The sequence below is a fragment of the Rhyacophila brunnea genome, unplaced genomic scaffold (genome assembly GCF_057557595.1).
Source record: "Rhyacophila brunnea isolate RB1 unplaced genomic scaffold, BYU_Rbru_1.0 scaffold_1, whole genome shotgun sequence".
NCBI lineage: Eukaryota > Metazoa > Arthropoda > Insecta > Trichoptera > Rhyacophilidae > Rhyacophila > Rhyacophila brunnea.
In genome coordinates this window covers 4,583,701-4,604,082 of record NW_028232751.1, presented here as the reverse complement: position 1 = coordinate 4,604,082, position 20,382 = coordinate 4,583,701, and the positions used below count along the sequence as shown (strand labels likewise).

The 20,382-nt window shown below is 32.5% G+C and overlaps 1 protein-coding gene across 1 annotated transcript in view; it reads right to left on the bottom strand.

Annotated features, from left to right (window-relative positions):
- Positions 1 to 4,538: 4,538 nt before the first annotated feature.
- The window catches only part of LOC147079393 (uncharacterized), a 41,476-nt gene continuing 25,632 nt past the window's right edge, over positions 4,539 to 20,382 (bottom strand). Inside the window, exons 6-9 of the mRNA XM_085940706.1 lie at positions 16,246 to 16,481; positions 14,121 to 14,317; positions 13,236 to 13,378; positions 4,539 to 4,650 (exon numbers count right to left, since the gene is read on the bottom strand). Of these exons, the coding sequence (XP_085796832.1) occupies positions 13,266 to 13,378; positions 14,121 to 14,317; positions 16,246 to 16,481 (546 nt within the window). The 3' untranslated portion in view covers positions 4,539 to 4,650; positions 13,236 to 13,265. The remainder of the gene's footprint in view (positions 4,651 to 13,235; positions 13,379 to 14,120; positions 14,318 to 16,245; positions 16,482 to 20,382) is intronic.

Genomic DNA, 20,382 nt, shown 5'->3' with positions numbered 1-20,382 from the left:
TTGAACCTAAAAGTAATGAAAATTATTAATATCAGACAATTATTATCCAGATGGTAAATTAATCTTGATTGCGCTTCAACAATACCATAATCATCACCTGGGGTCAAGCCACTGCTGGATGAAGACCTTCCCTAGCTTCCTCCACTCTTCTCAATACATAGCTCAGATGCTAATTTCGCAACTAGCAAAAAATACATTTTGACTTATTCAGTGTATATTTGAACGCATATATAGAATGAGTTAGGAGAAGGGGTAATAATATCATTCCTCTTTAGAAAGGCTATACTTCAGCTGGGGCACGGTCTAAAACGATCGTGACTACGCGACGAGAAGATTATGCAAACGACGCGTGCAGGATAACACATAATTTGTCGTAAAAATTCAACATGCGTCCATTTAATGTTAAGTTTATTGTTCTATTAGCAATAATAATAATATATTCATTGACATGTTTTCTTTTTCAAGTAAATGGGTAACGTTTTTTAGTAATCTTTACACGACTTAAGTATTATTTCCCCCGACGCCATCACAAAACCAATTGACGTGTTCACAGCTCTACTTTCGCTCTCCGATTGGCAGCCAGTCTGAAATTTCGTCGCACCTATTGTTGAAAATTATTTGCCGTTTTACTGAAGTATGCTCTTAATATAGCTAACATCCATTCTGTGGTGGCCCATGTGCTCTGCATACAGGCGAGAGAGGTGGGAGGTTTCGGGTCCAGAACGAAGAATAAACAAATTATTAAGGTGAATAGAGCATCATTTTTTCTTCTTCACCATCGAGACCTGATGACCGAGGATCGTGGCCTAGGTCAGAAACACTCTTCTCCACATTCTACGATATGCAAGACCTGTATTAGTAGAAGATTTGTAGCAGCACTCATGATTTGGTTCCATAATCTGGAGCAGCGTACGTATAGATCAATGGACAGACGTAATCTCGTTACTTCACAGCGAGGAATAAACAATATTGACAGTTTTTTGTGAAGTAGACGAGATAGTCGATTTGTCAGAAAACACTAAATTCTTAAAAATAGTATTTTCCACGAATATTAAAAAATCATAGCAATAAACACGCTATGATATTACAGTCGAACTTGGTTATTACGAGGATGATTGGACTGACTGAATTTGCTCGTTAGAAGTGTTACTGTTATATCAGAAAATAGGTATTTTTAAATGAGCGGTCACATAATACAAAAAGTCGCAATTCAAACAAAGATACACAATTAGAATTTATCCCGAAACAAGCATGGCATTCATAAACTACAAAAGAAGTTGTTTATTATAATGAACGCTGGTAGGTACCTACTTACTTCACAAACCTTGGATTTTTTTTCAACCATATGCGTGGATACTTTTTCAATCTTGTCGGCGAAAACACCAATTAAGTAGGTACTTAGACACTTAACTAGTGTCATAAACGTAATCCGTACCTGGCGGCATCCTGTCCGTCTGATTTTATTGCTTAGGGTCGAATATGTTTTAAACGATCCACACATTAACAGTTTTAAGAAAAATTTTGACGATATTTTAGCTCGGCATATCCGATAAGGAGCTCGTTATAAAAATTAATAAATGTTTGGAGAAAATCATAAACTAAAATGTCAACGAATGTTTCCTCGTTAAATCCAAGATCTCGCTATATTCGTGATCGTAATAACCGAGCTCGACTGTATAGGTATATATTTTTAACACTGACGGTTGTGTCGACATTTGAAGGGATCGCAAGACAATGAATATGAATTTGTTGATTTTGACTAAAACCAATATTCCCAAGGCATACACTCACGTTTTACTTAAGACACTTTTAAAAAAAACACTGATGTCTCAATAATTATGACCAATGTGTAGTTCTTACAAATTCAAATTTTGCTAAAAAAAATTGATTACAACAGTAATATGATATGCCATGCCAGTCAAAATTAATATCGGTCAGTCATCCACGCCTTCTGCTCCAAACAGAATAATTAGATGTGAGATATATCAATCATTTTAATGAGGATAGTAATTTTTCCTGTTACAATAGTAAACGAACAAGAACATTAAATTGCTCAAATCTTCAAACTATGCTACTGTGGCATATCATTGTCTTGCAATAACCTCATCATTTTTGAAAACGATCATGCCTAAACTAAAACCGCCACTAAGGAATACAACAACAAATTAGTAGAGACTTTGTCATCGTGTCTTACATAAAAGACGTTTTTACTTGTCAAATTGTAGCCCAGCCACGCATGTGTTTCTAGGCAATAGTTTCACTACAGTCAAAATGTATTAAATTTTGAAAATACTCACTATTCCCAGTGTCCCTGCCACATTGATTGCAAGATTGAGATATTTCAGTACCCCACCAGTGTTTTCTACGTTCATCGTGACGCCTTTAATCGGCAATATGGCGAAACTAGCACCTCACCCACACTGAATTTGCCAAATAATATTTATTTAATATGCTCTATTATTTCCAACAATCTTTTCAATATCAGGTAGATAGATACTTGTCAACGTATCACCTGTTGATAACACAATATAAATTACCTTTTTATGCTGCTCTGTCCGTATCTTTGATTACTTATCATGTAATTTATTGATAAGTGACAATACAACGATAATTCTAACTGGCATATATATATATATATATATATATATATATATATATATATATATATATATATATATATATAATACATATATACATAATACGGATAGGTACACCTCAGAAACACACCTATTAATAAAATTCCTAAAAAAATGGTGCCGGACTGGACCATCCTGCACCTGTACCATATAAAATTACGACGTAATTAACTTACAAATAGTCATGCAACAACACAAACATAGACTTCTCCAAATCAACCCGCCCCGGACCTCACTCGGTCTTAATCGAGCGCGTCACGAGAGCCTGCGTTTAGATGTGAAGTCATGCAACAGAAGTATTTACCATTTTTTGTGAATATTGGCATCGACTTTTGTGGTTTGAATGAAGGTAATTACTTAGATACTAAATAAATAAATTTTGTGAATGTTGAGTTGGTAAAAAAATCAAAAAATATATTAAAATTTGTTATTTTTTTAATTCATCATGGGCACTTCTGAATTGATTATAACCGCTGTATGGCAAAGATGAGTTTTGGTCCGATACAATAATTAAATTACAATTATCATGTGCTATATGAGACACAGATGAATCGCGTACGTTTTCATCAACTTAATCCACTGTAATATTAATAGACTCAGGTAACGGCTTATTTTGTTTTGTTAAAAAAGTATAACTTTTAACGCGCGTTCATAAGTACACACAACGATTATAAGCCCAAGCCGACATAACCGCAAGACGTTGCGTTCCACTCGCGTTGTTGCACTTTGCGACAGTATTGTTTCATTTATAAGTTACAAGCAATTTTGAGAAGAGATAGTTGGTGTTAGTTGTGATAATTTATTATCCGTTAGATATATTCGAAAAACTTAAATAATTAAATAAACAGTTACAAGAGAAAACATTTAATATCAAAATGTGTAATTAATCCATTCTCGCTGTTCTTGATGAGCTCAATCTTTTCAGCAATATAGGTGAAACAATCAAACCCTGGCTTTGAGAAACCACATACTTAAATATATTATGACGTCACTGGATTACGAGGTCCGAATTACAAGATGGTGTTTTTTTTTGTGTATCTTTGACATGGCTTCATGACGATCTGCAAGCTCGATTCAGTTATATGATAAATAAAAATATATTGAAGAAACCCTTATTCTGCTAAATGAAGCCTTTTGTGATTTCTCTAATCAAATTGAAAATCAAATCAAAAACGTCTATTTCTGCTTTTTCATAATATATTTAGGTCTCATCAATATATAATAATTACAAGATAAAAAAAAAAACTTTTTATATACCACGTTTTTAAATTTTCTGTTGAATCATATAAACTTGACAACTCTATGTATTAATACTTTAGGACAAATAAGGCAATTGTCAACAAATCATTTTTTTGCTATTTTGCAACAAACAAACAAATATAGAATACTGAAATGTCATTTTGATTTCCATGGTAACGCACGTATATATTAATAATTTAGTTGCTAGGACCACCCTCTTAGCAACCAATAATAGTGGATTGGATTACGGATTTCTTCCGAAATAACTTTCCATACAAAACGGAATTAACTGAAAATGAATTCAATTCTACTTAAAGATGGCTAAAAGTATTAAAAGAATGCATTGGCATCGTGTTCTGATATATTCTAAAAGTTTCAAGTGTCTAGCTAGATGGGAAGTTAGTTAAAAATCGATTGCAAGATTTGTACTGGATAAACAACCACCAGACAAACAAGAATACGAGTTAAGAAAAACGTGGAAAAAGAAGGTTTTTAGAAAGGAACTCTTTTGGGCAAATATAATCATTCCATAATATATTTGAAAATAGTGTTTTATTTTTTATTTTTAAGTATACACAGATATGTAACATATTATTGTAAATTAAATTATCATCAGTATTGAATAAGATATAATCATTGATATTAGTTATATACATTATAATTGTTGTGTTCCTGATTAGTCATATATATTATCATAGTTCCAGTTAATCCTTTCAACGGCCAATGATATAAAATATGCACATATACGTATCTAAGCATACTTAGTAATCGTTATCTGAAAATAAATAAAAAGCATGATTAATGTCATAATTCTCTAGAACAATGCATCCCAAAATAATTATCATACTTATAACTCTGAATGATATTGCTAAAGATAATATTTTACTTATCCTTACAAAATTATCAATTAATTAATACGAATTGTTAAACAGTGATTCATGAAAATAAATTATTTGTTAACGTATTCAGATTTGTTTATCGGTTCATGAATTGTAAGATAATTATTATATTGTACCATTACATTATTAGGTACCAATCAGTAGCGAAGGGTGGAGGTAGGCTGTTTTAAGATCCGTCATAAATAGTGCACATTAAACTTTGTCAGTCACACATATTTATTTTAATTGAACGAATACTACAAATTACAGATGGTGTTGGTTAGTTTTTTAAAATCAATTAAACCCTACCTAAATCAAAAAATAGTTTTGGTATATTTGGGTGATATGACAAAGTGTACACCTTTTTATTCATACCTATTTGTTTTCGTTGGATTAAGAATGCATATTACACATATTGTTGGTTCAGTTTTTTAAATTCATTAAGCCCTGCCTAAACCAAACTATAATAGATTAAAATATTATTATATCTATAAAATACCCAAAGTTATGTATGTTTTAATTTCATAATTTTAGATATTTTATAGATTGAGGAGTATTTTTTGACTATTATCTATTATGGCTTGGTTTCAAAGGGTTTAATTTAATTTTTAAAACTAACCAACACCTGTAAATTGTAGTTTTATTTCAATGAAAACAAATACGTATGACTGACAAAGTTTAGTGTGCACTATTTATGACGAATCTTAACAGGCTACCTCCACCCTTCGCCACTGGTACCAATTAGGGTTTCCATTCCCGGGATCTCACTAGATTTTTTCTTTTTCGAAAAATGCTTGCCGCGGAGTTTGCGGATTCATTTTTATTTGATATTTTGGGAACCCAGACAGTTTTAAAAATAAATGTTGTAGGCTAACTAACTACTGGTTTAAAAAATAAATTTAGAATCTATTTCCATAAACCAATAAGTCCACATTAGCTATTTATGTAATTTCATCGAAATTATAAAATGTTATGCCGGGTCCACACTGGCAACATGTCGCGCGACATGTTGCCAGTGTGGACCCGGCATTATAGCTTCCAAAACCAAAAGTAGGTATATGAAAAACTGGTACTGTTCGGTTATCAGGAATACAGCGGAAAACACATTTTGAAAATACCGTCTAAATTTGTACCCGATAAACTGGATTATTTGTTAGATTAACCTAACCAAACCTAACCTAACCCAACCTAACCTAACCTAAACTAACAAATAATCCAGTATATCGGGTATTTTCAAAATGTGCTTTCCGCTCTATTCCTGATAACCGAACACTACCGAAAAACTTAATGACTGACAGAAATCGATCTAGTAAAGTACGTGTTTTATAACTTTGCACTTTTTACTACACTGATACGCCTCTTTGCCTGATTACCTCGCATAAAATTAGATCAAATGATATTAACTAAATTTGTATTAACAAATAAATAAATAGATAATATATGTAAAAGATATATTTTTAGAATATATTACATCATTGTAACCCTAAAGCCGGAATGAAAAATTACAACTCTTATTTTGCTTGGTTCATTCATTATGCCAAAAAAATTAAAAATAGCATTTTGTTTTAATTATATATAAAAAAATATGAAAATAGAAACTACATTAAATCCAATCATTTACACAAAAAGTCGTTAATAAATAAAACTTCGTAATAGTACAGATAGGTATTAAATTATCAAGAAAATGTTAATTTATTGTAGGTACGTTTCGGTATACCAGATTGTAAAAAAAATCACCGTAGTTTTTTTCTAATTCAGGGAGTGAACGCATACTAATCCCTGGATTGTATCATCTGATATCAGGCAAGTATAAGTTTTATAACACCTTTTTGCACTATTTTCTATACTGATCGGCCTCTTTGCCTGATTACTTCGCATAAAATTAGATCAAATGATATGCACTCGTATTAATATTTATATAGTAATAAATAAATATGTAGATAATAATATGAAAAAAAAATCTTTTTACAATGTATTACATCATTTTCATCCTAGAGCCATACTCTAACTATTATAGCTTATGAAGCATATACTCTAACGGCATCTAACTAAAATTAAATACTTGTTATCGCTATCTGCTACATACAATATATTGGAATGTTGAAAGCTAATAATTTTTAGTGAAAGCCGCTGTGACATACAATAAATTGTATAGTACCTAGATAACGTATCTACAAAAAAAAATACGGTTCAAGGCAAGTTCCTGCAGAATTATGTTTTAATAGTTTTCAACGTATCCAGTTATAATTACAGATAGGTACAATAATAACTATAATATATTAATGACATTCAACAGAGTTGATGTAGCCTATTCTACTGGGTCTAGACCAGTGGTTCTCTTGTGGGGCCACCAGTACTTAACAGAATAATATTTCAAAAATTTATTTATAAAATTATGAAATTGGTTGAATACACATTGTTTCCTTTTTTTTTCTTTTAATTTCTTTCCACGCTCAAATGATCCATAATATTGTTGTTTTTATGTAATAAAACGCAATTTTTATGTAGTACTTATTCCACTTTTAATCAAGAGATTAGGACCGGTTTCTTCCGCCTCAGAGGGACATTTTCAACTCAGTTGATTACTTGGAGAATAGGTACTACATAAAAATTGCGTTTTATTAAATAAAAACAACAATACAATGCATTTCCACCATGAATTGACAGTTAACAAAATAAAAGAGATCCATAATATGTTCTTATGATGAGGTCATGTGTGAAATAATCCGTTTCTGAAGATAAAGTAAATTCAAAGAATTGTCAACAATTGCTTTATTAATATTGTCGATTTTTCCTACTACTGTTTACTGTGAAAGATCATTCAGTGTAATGTACTTCATAAAAACTCGCATTGGAAAAAAGGAGTATTGAGGAATTTCCATTTGCATTATTTTTAAATAAATAGATATATACTAAAATGTTCAAATATCTTTTATTAAATGGACTTGTCTTTAAATAAATTGATTTATTATTATTAGTAAATAAAATTTATCTTTAATTTTTTCAATCACAACAAAAGTGAAATTTGGTGCGACCACCAGACGTTTCCATAGAACTGTCAATGTCAATTATGCGGCCACAGTTAAATTTCACGTAAGAACCACTGGTCTACAGTAATTTGTCTAAATTTAAAAAAATAGATGCCTTCAGATTGAGTCCCAGGATTCGTGGAAAATTGACAGTTGAGAACAATATTATGCGCAGACAAAAAATAGTAATATGTACCTATTTTAATTTCACACGTTTTTACTATTTCATTCAAGAAACGATAAAAACTAATTCACAAGATTTGATAATGAAACATTATATATATATGCATAATTTCATGCATAATTTGAAAACATCTCATGGATATCCACTAGAAAAATATTTTTTTTTTATATAATATACCCGACGGGACTTGAATCTGTATACGTACCCTGGATTCGCGCCAGTATGATTTTCCAATCAACCTTCGGGCATCCTACTTAATTACGACTAATTTAACTAGTAGTTCTTACATAAAATGCTTATCAAATTGCGTTAATAATGTTGGTTATCGATTTTTGTATATCAAATCAAAGTATTATCAATTAAATGCCTTAATTACTAGCCGACGTCACGGATCACTCCAAATATTTATAATGTACTTACACTTGCTAATAATTTAATATTTTTTTTTATTCAGCGAATAATTTACAAAAACTGAGAATGTAATATTCTATACATTGAACATACATAATTTGAAAACATACTATTAGAAAAAATCTTTTTTAGAAAAAAAAAATATACTACACCCGACGGCACTTGAATCAGTAACCGCTGGATTCGCGCCAGTATTGTCTATTCGGCCAATTACTCCTACGTTATATGCATTGTTTGCGCAATGCATTAAATATAATAGAAATAACACTATACATAATAAGTAATATAGAAGCTAACGAATTAACAATGACTATTAGTATGTAAGTACTTAATGATAAACTGATTTGATGAGTCTAAAGCGATCTTCACCAATAGCACACAAATCGAGCGGATATAAAATGTAAATTAGCGGTTCATATGTATGATAAGATTTTTTGCAGAACCAAACTGGAATATAGCCTACTTTGGTGCCTGAAAAGTTTTGTACATAAGTGACATCCCATTGTGTCTTAAACTTAAAGTGTTCAACCAATGTATGTTATCTGTGCTCATGAATGGATGTGAAATTATAGACCCTAAATTTTCCAAAAAATCCAAACAAATGAGTAGCGCAACGTGGCATGGAAATGTGCATGTCGTGCATAACGCTGAAAGACCGTAAAATAAAATAATGGATAAGGGAGCAAACTTGAGTAAGCGATGTGATAGAGGTCGCCAAGAATATGAAATGGCAATGGATAAATGAAATCATTCGGAACATAATTAAGTATGCCAAAACCTTTAAATGGAGTTGGATCGGACACGTAGCTCGTAGATAATATGGTAAACTGGTCGAATGGGATAATCCTATTGACGTCCCGTGGGGGTAGGCAGATTGAGCGTCGCTTGGGGGCGAAAGTTACTCGAAGGGCGGCAAATCAAGGAGAATCATTTGAAATATATAGAAATAGCTACCTAAACTTAGTAAGAACAAAAATATCTATCCATTAAAAAAAACAGCTCACTGGTTTTGTCGGGTTCGCGATATCTAGTTTTCTTCTTTTGCCCTTCGACGTCCTTGGTGACCAGAAACTACACGTGCAGATTTGCGAATAATTAAAGTCTGATATTTTGTTAGTAATGTATCCATACATCATCATCTTAGATAATGAAAAGGATGATAGAAATACTATATAAGACAATGGAGCGGCATTTTGGCGCTGCCTAGGGGCGGCATTTAATCTAGGGAAGTTGACTGGATAATCCAGTGGTATGATAAAAACGCAATGCACAAATTTCCTTCTTTAAATTGCCTTCATAGGTAGGTAATGGAGGTTTTACCTACTTTGTTGTATAGATTTATTATATCATCTAGAGTTAAAGAGTGTTCGTTGTCAGTTTGTGTTTACCTTCGGTGAGTATACACGGCGCCTGAAGATGCCGAAAGGCGATAGCCGGGTCGCAAAAAACGACTCAAATGGAACAGTACAAAACTAAAATCCATTATAATGTAAATTCAAGTTATTTCGCAATGCAGATTCATGTGTAGCATGTATTAGACGAGCACTCTGAGATCTATTTTCCAGGATGGATAACAAGGCAGACAAAAGTGCGCGATGTGAAAGTGGACGCCGAGCTAATGAAATGGATAATGATCAATCGGCGAGTGAATATCCGCAGGAGTCGCAGGACAGATGGGGTCGTCTAGAGTAGTGCATGGTTTCTCAAAATTTGTTCCGCGGAACGTAAATAGCTGTTCCGCGAAAATCTGGAATGGTTTTATATGCTGCAACCATTGATATATTTAGCAATGGCTGCAATGGCTGCAACAAATTAACACGGTGTTCGGTTAACATTTCAGATTTTGCAAAGTGTTCCATCGCAGGGAAAGTTTGGGGAAAAAAGAACCTTACTAGCACTAAACTACTACAGGGGTGGCTTAAAACGGTACGAACAAACTTAACAAGGTACGTGAATTGCTGAGTGAGATTTGTAGAATGAGGTATGGGAGTCCTTCATCGAGCTGTATATTGACTCTAGGTGGTGGTTATAGCAGTGGTTTCCAAACTTTATGTTACTACGACTCCTTTTAAAAAAAATCTAATCTTGGCGCCTCTCCCCCTTTATTTCATTTCATTTTTAAATAGTCAACAATGTACTCATACAAAAATGAAAAAGGTATTACATTAACTAACACACAACCACATATTTAAAGTATTTAATAGTCCTGAGACAAAACAGCACCGCAGGCGATTTTTTTTTACTATTAAAAAAATAATGTCAAAAGTGCATTAGCAAACTAACCAAGAATTCAGTAAATAGATTTTGATGCTTCAATATATCTGGCGCAGAAATTTAAAAGTGGAAACATGGCGAACTTATTTTTTTGTAATTTTGATTTCCAAAGCTCAAATATTTTATGAATGCCTTTACTTTGTCTTTTTAAATCAGTGAATGCATTAGTGGTCCTTGAATTGATTTAATCACTCATTTTTTTTTTAATTCCAACCAAATAGACAAGTTTAACAACAAAATTATCGTTCTTAAACAAATTTGCCTCAAATTTCAACATTATGATTTGACCCTTTTATTTTATTTTTCACGAGATAGCCAGCGCGCTTCACAATAGTGTAAAAGTGGGGTATTATAAAATCAGTCTCCATATTTTCAGACAGGTTTGCAAACAATCTTTTGTAGGACCGTTTTTATATGTACCTAGTTTATAATTAGCGGCCGTTTTATAAACTATGCATTTGCAAACTGCAACCAACATTAATTTGTAACCTGCGGCTAAATTAATTGTGTTAAACTTTTCGCGCCTCCCTTTGCAACACTCTGCGCCTCCCAGTTTGGAAATCGCTGGGTTATAGTATTTATAAAAAGCCCAAAACTGGCTATTGGCTACTAATTGATTACGACGGTTAAAGACGATGACGAATTTAAATCATTCATAAAGTGGTGAAATGACCAAACGAATTGATGATGCATAAAAGCATAAATATTCACTAATTCACTCGTATGGCGACAGGGTGTCAGCGATGATATCGAGACATACATTGACAAAAGCATAGTCACAGTATGTATCCGATCCATCATCGAATAGACCGGTCGTAATTCCACGGTTCTCAACGCTACATGTACCTAATATCTAGAAAGGATTTGTTTAGGAGCATTAAAATTAATATAATCACCCAGCAATAACTTACCGCCAAAATAACAGAATAATCCCGGTTTCAGTAGGATTAATATATAATAAATAACATATAATCACGCGCCAATTAGAGCCAAAAATACTATACACTATTGATTTATATATACAGTCCAACTTAGTTATTACGAGGAATATTTTTTGCACCACGTTCTACTTAAGCATAGAACATAAAAAATCTGAAAACCATCGTAAAAATCCCCGAAAAAAGCATTGCATTCATAAACTACAAAAGAATTTGTTTAAAGCATGGATTTTACATGCCATTTCAACCATATGCGTGGATACTTTTTCAATGTTGTCGGCGAAAATACCAATTAGGTACATAGACACTTAACTAGAGTCATAAACGTAATCCGATCCCGGTGGCATCGGTCTAGTTAACTGTCCGGTCGGATTTTATTGCTAGAGTCGAAAATGTTGTATTTAAACGATCGACACATTAACAGTTTTTGGTTGACAGTAACAATTGTATGGAGAAAATCATAAACTAAAATGTCAACGAATGGTTCCTCATTACATCCGAGATCGTAATAACCAAGTTCGACTGTATTATATTAATGATTCATTTTTACGAGTTACATTGCATAACAGCTTGCGCCAAGACGACATTTTAGGATAAAAAATAATATAAGTACATAAATTAACAGGAATATCCACAGTGGTTATAACACCACAAATAAATGAGAAAAAATTTTGCAATCATAACACTATTATCAAATTTTAATAATACCTACTTTATAAAACAAAATTTAAAATAAAATTGTAGTTTAATAATTTACTATATAAGTATATTATATTACGTGTCCTTACATGTTATAAAAATGTAGTTAGTAAAATTTGTTGTGTTTAGATAGCTACATATCGACTGCCTATATCGTCGGTGTTTTGTAAAAAGGGCAAATCAACAATTTTGGCGAAATCGAGATTTTAATGAAAATACAATATGTACCCCACTAGCTTTGTTGTGTAAAAACGGCGAATTTTTATCTCCACAGGAAAGTACTTAAAAACGATAATCGACTAAAATTAAATTAAATAAAATTACAAAATAAAAAGCAAATGTGACATATTAGGCCTTTTAAAATATTATATAATAATACCTATTGTAATGACAGTATTCTTTCTAAGCTTTATTATAAACTTGTTAGATATTTATAATCATCTACAGGTAAAAAACAAATACACGTTAAAAGTTAAAAATCCTCCTCCTGTAAAGTAGCATTTTGGTTAATTCGCCTTTTTTACAAAACAACGACGATATGTACATTTTAGCAAAAAGGTCAGGGAGCATAAAAACCGATTCGGTAGTAAGCAATATTTTCTAATGAATTTCACATATTATGTTATATAAATAATTTTTTATAACGATTTTTATTGATTTGGAATTCAAGATATAACAATAATTTTAATCGTACCTCAAAAAAGTGCAGATACGAATTATTCTCCTTCCACTGCCACTCGCGAGTTAAGGCGATGAACATTAATATATTAAATTTCAGTATTGATAGTCAATTAAAATAATATGATGCCATAAAAAAATAATATGCAATTTAAAATAAACAATTAAAATCAAAATTACAAAATGCTTTAAAAATACACCAACAAAACCGCTTTATTTTTAATTAATACCTACCTTTCAATTAATTCTATCTAATAGTATGTAATTACCTATAAAATATAAAATTTCTTATTTTTTTCTTATCCATAAGGATTCATCGAAGGGGTTGAAGATTGCCTCGCATAATTATTTTTATTATGATGACTTGATCCATTCTCGTTGCTTAAATTTCTCGATGGTTTACTTGGCTTTCCTGTTGAAAACGAAATAATATATTTTTACTGTTGAAAATATTACAAGGTTTAAATATTATTATTGTCTTATGGGTGCATTTAAAGAAAATAAAATATTTACAAAATATTGAAATTATTTCAAAAATAGTTGGCAGCCCTAACTTAAATACAATTTATTTTTAAACAACCTTAAAAAATACATAGAAGTAAAAACTTAAGCTTAAAAGATACATGGAACGGAGCGCACCGGAGCGCCATTCCAGTTCATGAAATCCACAAAATTATCGCTCCGTCTCGTGTAAAAATTAATTTGACCATCTGAACTAGATAGGCCATATAACAAAAATATTACACGGTTATTTTTTAGGAAAGATACATAAAATAAATTAGATAACTATGTTAATATTTTCAGAAAAATATTTAGCGCTCCTGTAAAATTGTTCGGTTCTATTCGTTTATCCTGGATACATCGACAAACTCATTTTGAAAATAGCCGATATACTGAATTATTTGTTAGTTTGGGTTAGTTTAGGTTAAGTTAGGTTATCCTAACAAATAATCCAGTATATTGTCTATTTTCAAAATGTGTTTGCCGCTGTATCCAGGATAACCGACTAGTACCTACCAATTTTTGATTGACAGTGCTGATTTTGTTGTATTGTCATAATTGCTATTAACTTTCTTCAACACTGTTGAGTTTGCGGTAGTTTTTTTATTACTGGTTACCGGTAATATTGAAATTATATTTATCAACATAGGTACCTATTTCGCTATCTCTCGGGCGCTTGGGAAAGTGCAACGTGTAATCAGGTACTGGGACAGGGGGTGCGACGGAGTCCTCAGCACCGCGTGGCGTTATCCGGCGTGGCGCCCTTGTTGGATCGTTTCTGTCCTGGAAATACGACCACGGCAACTGGCTACGTAACTCATCCGGCCCATTTGCATTATAAGCACTTTGCCTGAAATAGAAACATCCAGATTAAAGTAATCTAAATTCCGTCATTGTTGTTGCAGTCAGGTTGTCGATCGGGCTAACGTTCTACGAACAGCAAGTACTAGAGGTGAGTTGGAAATACTGTCACCGGTTTGTGTACTCAGGTATCGGATGAAACTACCCATACTCAGTACGTGTGGCCCAATAAACTTGTTCCAAAAAACTTGTGATGATATCATCGCGAGTCGCGAGCGAGAAGTATATTTTAATTAGTCTATGCATGCGAATGACATCATCTTATGTATGAACAAAAGGTCATAAATTTTCTGTAGCAGCACATTCTCTCGGGAATGTGGTGAGGTGACTGAGTGACGGCAGTTTCAAATTTAAAAAAATCATTGTTATTCATTTATGTTAACAAGAATATTATAACAAAACATAAAAACAACTCATAAATTTTAAATGTGTTTAAAATTTTATATTAAATGGGACATTTCGAAAAGCCCAGCTCAGTGTATTTTTAGCGATCCTATTGAAGCCTACATTTCAAATACTAATATGCAGTTAAGTTTTAGTTCCAGTTGCGTATGAGACTTATGTCGCATATGCACGCCAAACGCTCTATATAGTATTCCAAATACTAGTAAGTATTTTGGAACAAGTTTCGATACTAAGTATTTTTTTATACTGGTAGTAAGTATACTTAGTCTTCAAAATCGACCAGTTTTCCCACCTCTAGCAAGTACACTCTAAAACTTAACAGTGGACGAGTTTATATACTGGGATCGACCATTAGTGGAAAAGGCGGATGTAAAGCGGAAATAAGAAGGTGCACACAGATTTTTTTTTAAATAAATGCGATGACACGTCTTACCACTATATGGAAGGATCGGGGAATTTCGATTGCCACAAAAATTATGCTTGTGCAAACATTAGTGTTCTCTATATTTTTATACGGTGTCGAGTCATGGACCCTAAAAGCAAGGTTTTGAATGATCAAAAAATATATACGTTTTGAAAGACATGTTGCATTTTTTGTGTTTTCATAATAATATTATGATATGAACAAGCTATCAGAGTTTAAATGAGCATATATCGCATTGGCACGGTTTTTCCGATTATCTTTACATATATGTATAGTATTATATTTTTATATATCTGAGTAGTGAGCAATGAAATGTTTCAAATTTAAATATGTTTTAAAAGGGAAATATTTGTTGATAGATAATGCATAATGTCGACTAAGCTATAGCTATATTGCAATGAGTTTAAAATATAACAAAGTGGTCACGGTAGCAGAATAGCGCAAACAGATGAACGCAAATTTCAAAAATCGCAACTCACCCATATGAAATATAGGGTAAGTTTTTTTTAACAGCATAAAAATGCAGTTTATATGTATATGGCAATAGTTAGATTCACACATCGTCGCTGTAGATTGGTTTGTGGAATAGACCAAATGTCAAATATTCAGGAGACGAAAAACAAACTCCATTATCCTATATTTAAATACACGGAGGCATTTAAATTGTTGTTTTTACAGCATATGAATGCTGTAGTCATTACAAAGTAATTTAAAGAAAAGGATGGTTCTGATCCATTTAAACACAAATTTGCAAAAAAAAATCATTTTGCATTAAAAGGTCGATTTCGACAAAAACGTATATTCGACAAACCTATCCTATAGTGACGAATGTGGCAATGTTTGCAGAAGAGGACGACAATAATGCTACCCTTATTGCAATTTAGATATGGGTTATTTTTCAACCAAATAAATCGCAAACTATTTTTTTATAAAACAATGTAATTGTACCTATAAGCAGGCATAGATATACTCGCATATGGGGCAGCTCGTTTACTAGAGTCCATTTATTCTTCACATCCTGCATTCATTAGCAGTTCATTGCGTCAATACTATCTTGATGAATAAAATATATATTATGTTTAATTTACCTTTTCTCATATTCCTTCTTCAAGGTTGATGAACCGTTAACGTTGTCCAACCTTGCAGTGTCTGGTCCTTGATTTACGTTACTCGTCACAGCTGGAGTGGCGTAAAGGTTATCTCCCTGTTGCATTTCATTGGCGAAAGTCCTTCTCATGCTATCGATAAGTTGAGGGTTCATATTTACACCAGTGGGTATCTCACTTCCAGGCCACGCGCTCTTTTGGAATTGGTTGATGGTTACCTTAAATAATAACATAGATTCACCATAGACTCGTTTAAAACGATAACCACAGACCACGTATAGCGAACATAATATTATGAAGTATCCTCGATTGACCCGTGGGCAATGATTGAATTTCGTGTGCAAAAGTTTAGTAGTTTTTTTAACACTTTATTTATCCAATTGTAAATTTATCTAAAAATATACAACTGGTAACACTCTGACTTATTTTACCAGCGTTCAAATAGAGTACACGATAATTTAAATAATAATATGTTTAATAAACCATTTCTTTTATTCAAAGAATAATTCACAAGATTTTGAGAATGTAACATTCCATATTATATTGAACATACATAACTTGAAAACACCTCAGATATATACCGACTAGAAAAAATCATATTTAAAAATTATGTATGACCTACTAGTTGAAAAATGTCGCAATTAGATAGGAAGCTCGTAGCATACTTGGTTAAGACGATACATCAGTGAAACGGCAATTAATTTTCAACTATAGGCGCGACGAAATTTTGGACTCGCTGGCATTCGGAGAGCGAACGTCGAGGTGTCAATACGTCAATTTGTTTCGTGATGGCGACGGGGGTATTAATTCTTAAATCGTGTAAAGATAACTAAAAACGTTGTGAAAAAGAAAACATGTCAATGAATATATTATTATTGTTACTAATAGAACATACGTTAAAGTGCCCACCACCACCCGTCATATATGCACAACCGTGGATATGCACGGCCGCTTTCTATGACGCTTTAAACGTGTCTGAAAGAAGTGATTTTAAGTGCTCATTCCGTCCCGAGACGGAGCCGCACGGGACTGATGCTGCAACCATGCACCGTAGTGCTATAAACAGAACATTAAATGGACGCATGTTGGATTTATATGACAAATTATATTTCATTCGGCATGCGTCATTTGCACCCGCAACCCGCAATCCGCGCATCGCCTAGCCACGATCTTTTTAGACCATGCCTCAACAGAGGTATAGCCTTAATGCACAGTTGGCGCGATACCGGTGGTTATATGGTTTTAAATCCCGTCGAGCATCAGATTTTTTTCAAATATGTTTTTTCTAGTGGGTAATATATCTGAGGCGTTTTCAAGGTATGTATGTTCAATAATATATGTGTCGGTATAGGTACCATTAGCAATATTATTGGAAAATATATCTACTATTAAAAGAATATAACTTATTATACGAAACGTTTTAATTCAATAAAACAACATTGAAAACCGATATTTAAACCAGCTTTGCATTAACGACTGCAAGCAACCATTTTCGTCGATGAATTATTGCGAACCGAAAATAACACGTTGAAAATGAATGCTAAAATATAATAATATGTCCTGGATCAAAATTAACGTTAATTATAATGAAGTTTTCCAACATCGTATCCACGGAGGTTACATGTAAATTGTACGTAAAATATTTCACCATGGCACAGTTAACCGTGAGCTTTCTTATCGAAAAGAGATTACCGTATACTAAACGGTCTCCAATTTTATTAGATTCAATATGAACGTGAATTAAATTTTCATTGGCTAAATTCATGAATTCCAGAATGAAAACCTAACCTAACCTATCAAATAATCCAATATATCGGCTTATTTGTTTGCTGCTGGCTTTCTGTAAAGTGTAAGCGTAAACCGATAAGAACCGTGGTTTATTTAGACATGAATATTATGTCAGTACTATACCACCCAAAGAGGTTGGACGGTCTTTATTATACGACCATATATTATTGCCGATACGACATTTCACGGCGAACTGCATACGTACAAGTTGTTTCCAGACACGGTCCACGGGTACAGTGCGCTACGACCCTATTTGAGTGCTTCCGTTGCAAAATGTTAATGAACGAAAAGAAATGCTTATGTTTCCATTACATCTTAATTTCATATTACATAATATATTTAGCTTGTTGGGCGTGGAGCATTTAATTACTATTTAATTACCGCATTTAAATAACATGCTAATTATATCGAATGGCCAATTAATTAGTGTACAACTGGTGTACCGTCCACGTTGAAAGGATTAAGAAATGTGTTAAAATATTGAGAATTGGTAATGTTATTTGGTAAATAAGTAAGTTTTATCATTGGTGGCTGGATACAAATGTCATAATCATCGTAAGCCGATATAAAAGTGAATAAACAAAATTTCATCTTGAAATGGACAATTTACTCGTTTATAGAATTCTGTTTCATAGAATGAAACGTTAGGGCTGCGACACAATGTTGATTGGCTCTTATTAATTTAAATGAAATGATTATTCCTCTATAATACATTTCATTTCGAACATACATAATATGTGCCCTCAATTCGTCTGATCATAATAATTTGCTCCTGATCAAGAACTAGTTGAGAACCCATGATTTAAATTATGTGGGTTATCTATAGCTAGCGGACTCGAGCACGAATCTACCATACAATCAGCATGCATTAAATACTAAGATTGACAAAGGATGTTATCATCTTAATGCTATAACTTCAGCTGGGGCACGGTCAAAAACGATCATGACTACGCAAACGCGAAGATTGTGCAAACGACGCGTGAAGAACAAAACATAATTCGTCATAAAAATTCAACATGCGTCCATTTAATGTTATGTTTATTGTTCTATTAGTAATAATAATGATATATTCATTGACATGTTTTCTTTTTCAAGTAAATGGGTAACGGTTTTTAGTCATCTTTACACGATTGAAGAATTAATTCCCCCGACGCCATCACAAAACAAATTGACGTGTTCACAGCTCGACTATCGCTCTCCGATTGGCAGCGAGTCAGAAATTTCGTCGCACCTATAGTTGAAAATTATTTGCCGTTTCACTGAAGTATGCTCTTAAATATTTTCCAACAATAATATGAGTTACATATTCAGTAGTTAACACGGTTAGTGCTACTGTGGACACCAGTGGCGAAGGATGGAGGTAGGCTGTTAAGATACGACAATAGTGCACACTAAACTTTATCAGTAATACATATTTCTTTTCATTTTACTAAAACTACGATGTGTAGATAGTGTTGATAAGTTTTTAAAATTCAATTAAACCCTGCGAAAACCAAGTCGTAATAGATAGTAGTCAAAAACTATTAAGGGGGGACGTGCTCGTCGAAGGTCAAAATTGAGTTTTTATTGTAGGTCAATAATTATTATAAAGCAATCAGTATTCATAAGATGTTTATCACACTTGAATGGTCACAGACATAGCTTATAATAAGTATCTTTAGAATCATCTTCAAATGTGTTAATCTTGCCGATTTTTTGAATAATAAAATGCCTAATTCTTGTCAAATTTGGGATCACAGAGATTATCAATATATTTTTTTATCGTGAATATTTTACAAAAATTATCTCGTAATAAATTATACTAATGGTTTCATAAATGCGTTTAAAAATTAATAAACGTAAAAAATCTTAACACCACTGTACAGTTATGTACCGAAATATGACTATATTCTAAAACATTAGAGCGAGAGGTTTAAAAGAATACTATTTTATGTAACAAAAATACTTTATGCAGTCATCAAATGTTTAAAATAACTATAAAGGATAATAAGGCTTCAAAATTATATAAATAGATTATCTACAACGTTTAAGGAGTGTCCAGGATCATGGTTTGAAAATATAATAAAAACTCAATTTTGACCTACGACGAGCACGTGGGCCGTTAATCTATCCAAAAAATATCTAAAATTTTACCAGTAGATAATACATAGCTTTGGATTTTTTAAAGATATAATATTTTTTATTTATTATAGTTTGGTTAGGCAGTTAATTAAACCAATAATATGTGTAATATGTATTATTAATCAATCGAAAACAAATAAGTTTGAATGAAAAAGTGTGCACAATTTTGTCGTAGGTAGGTACCTATCGCCGAAAGTATACCTAAACTAT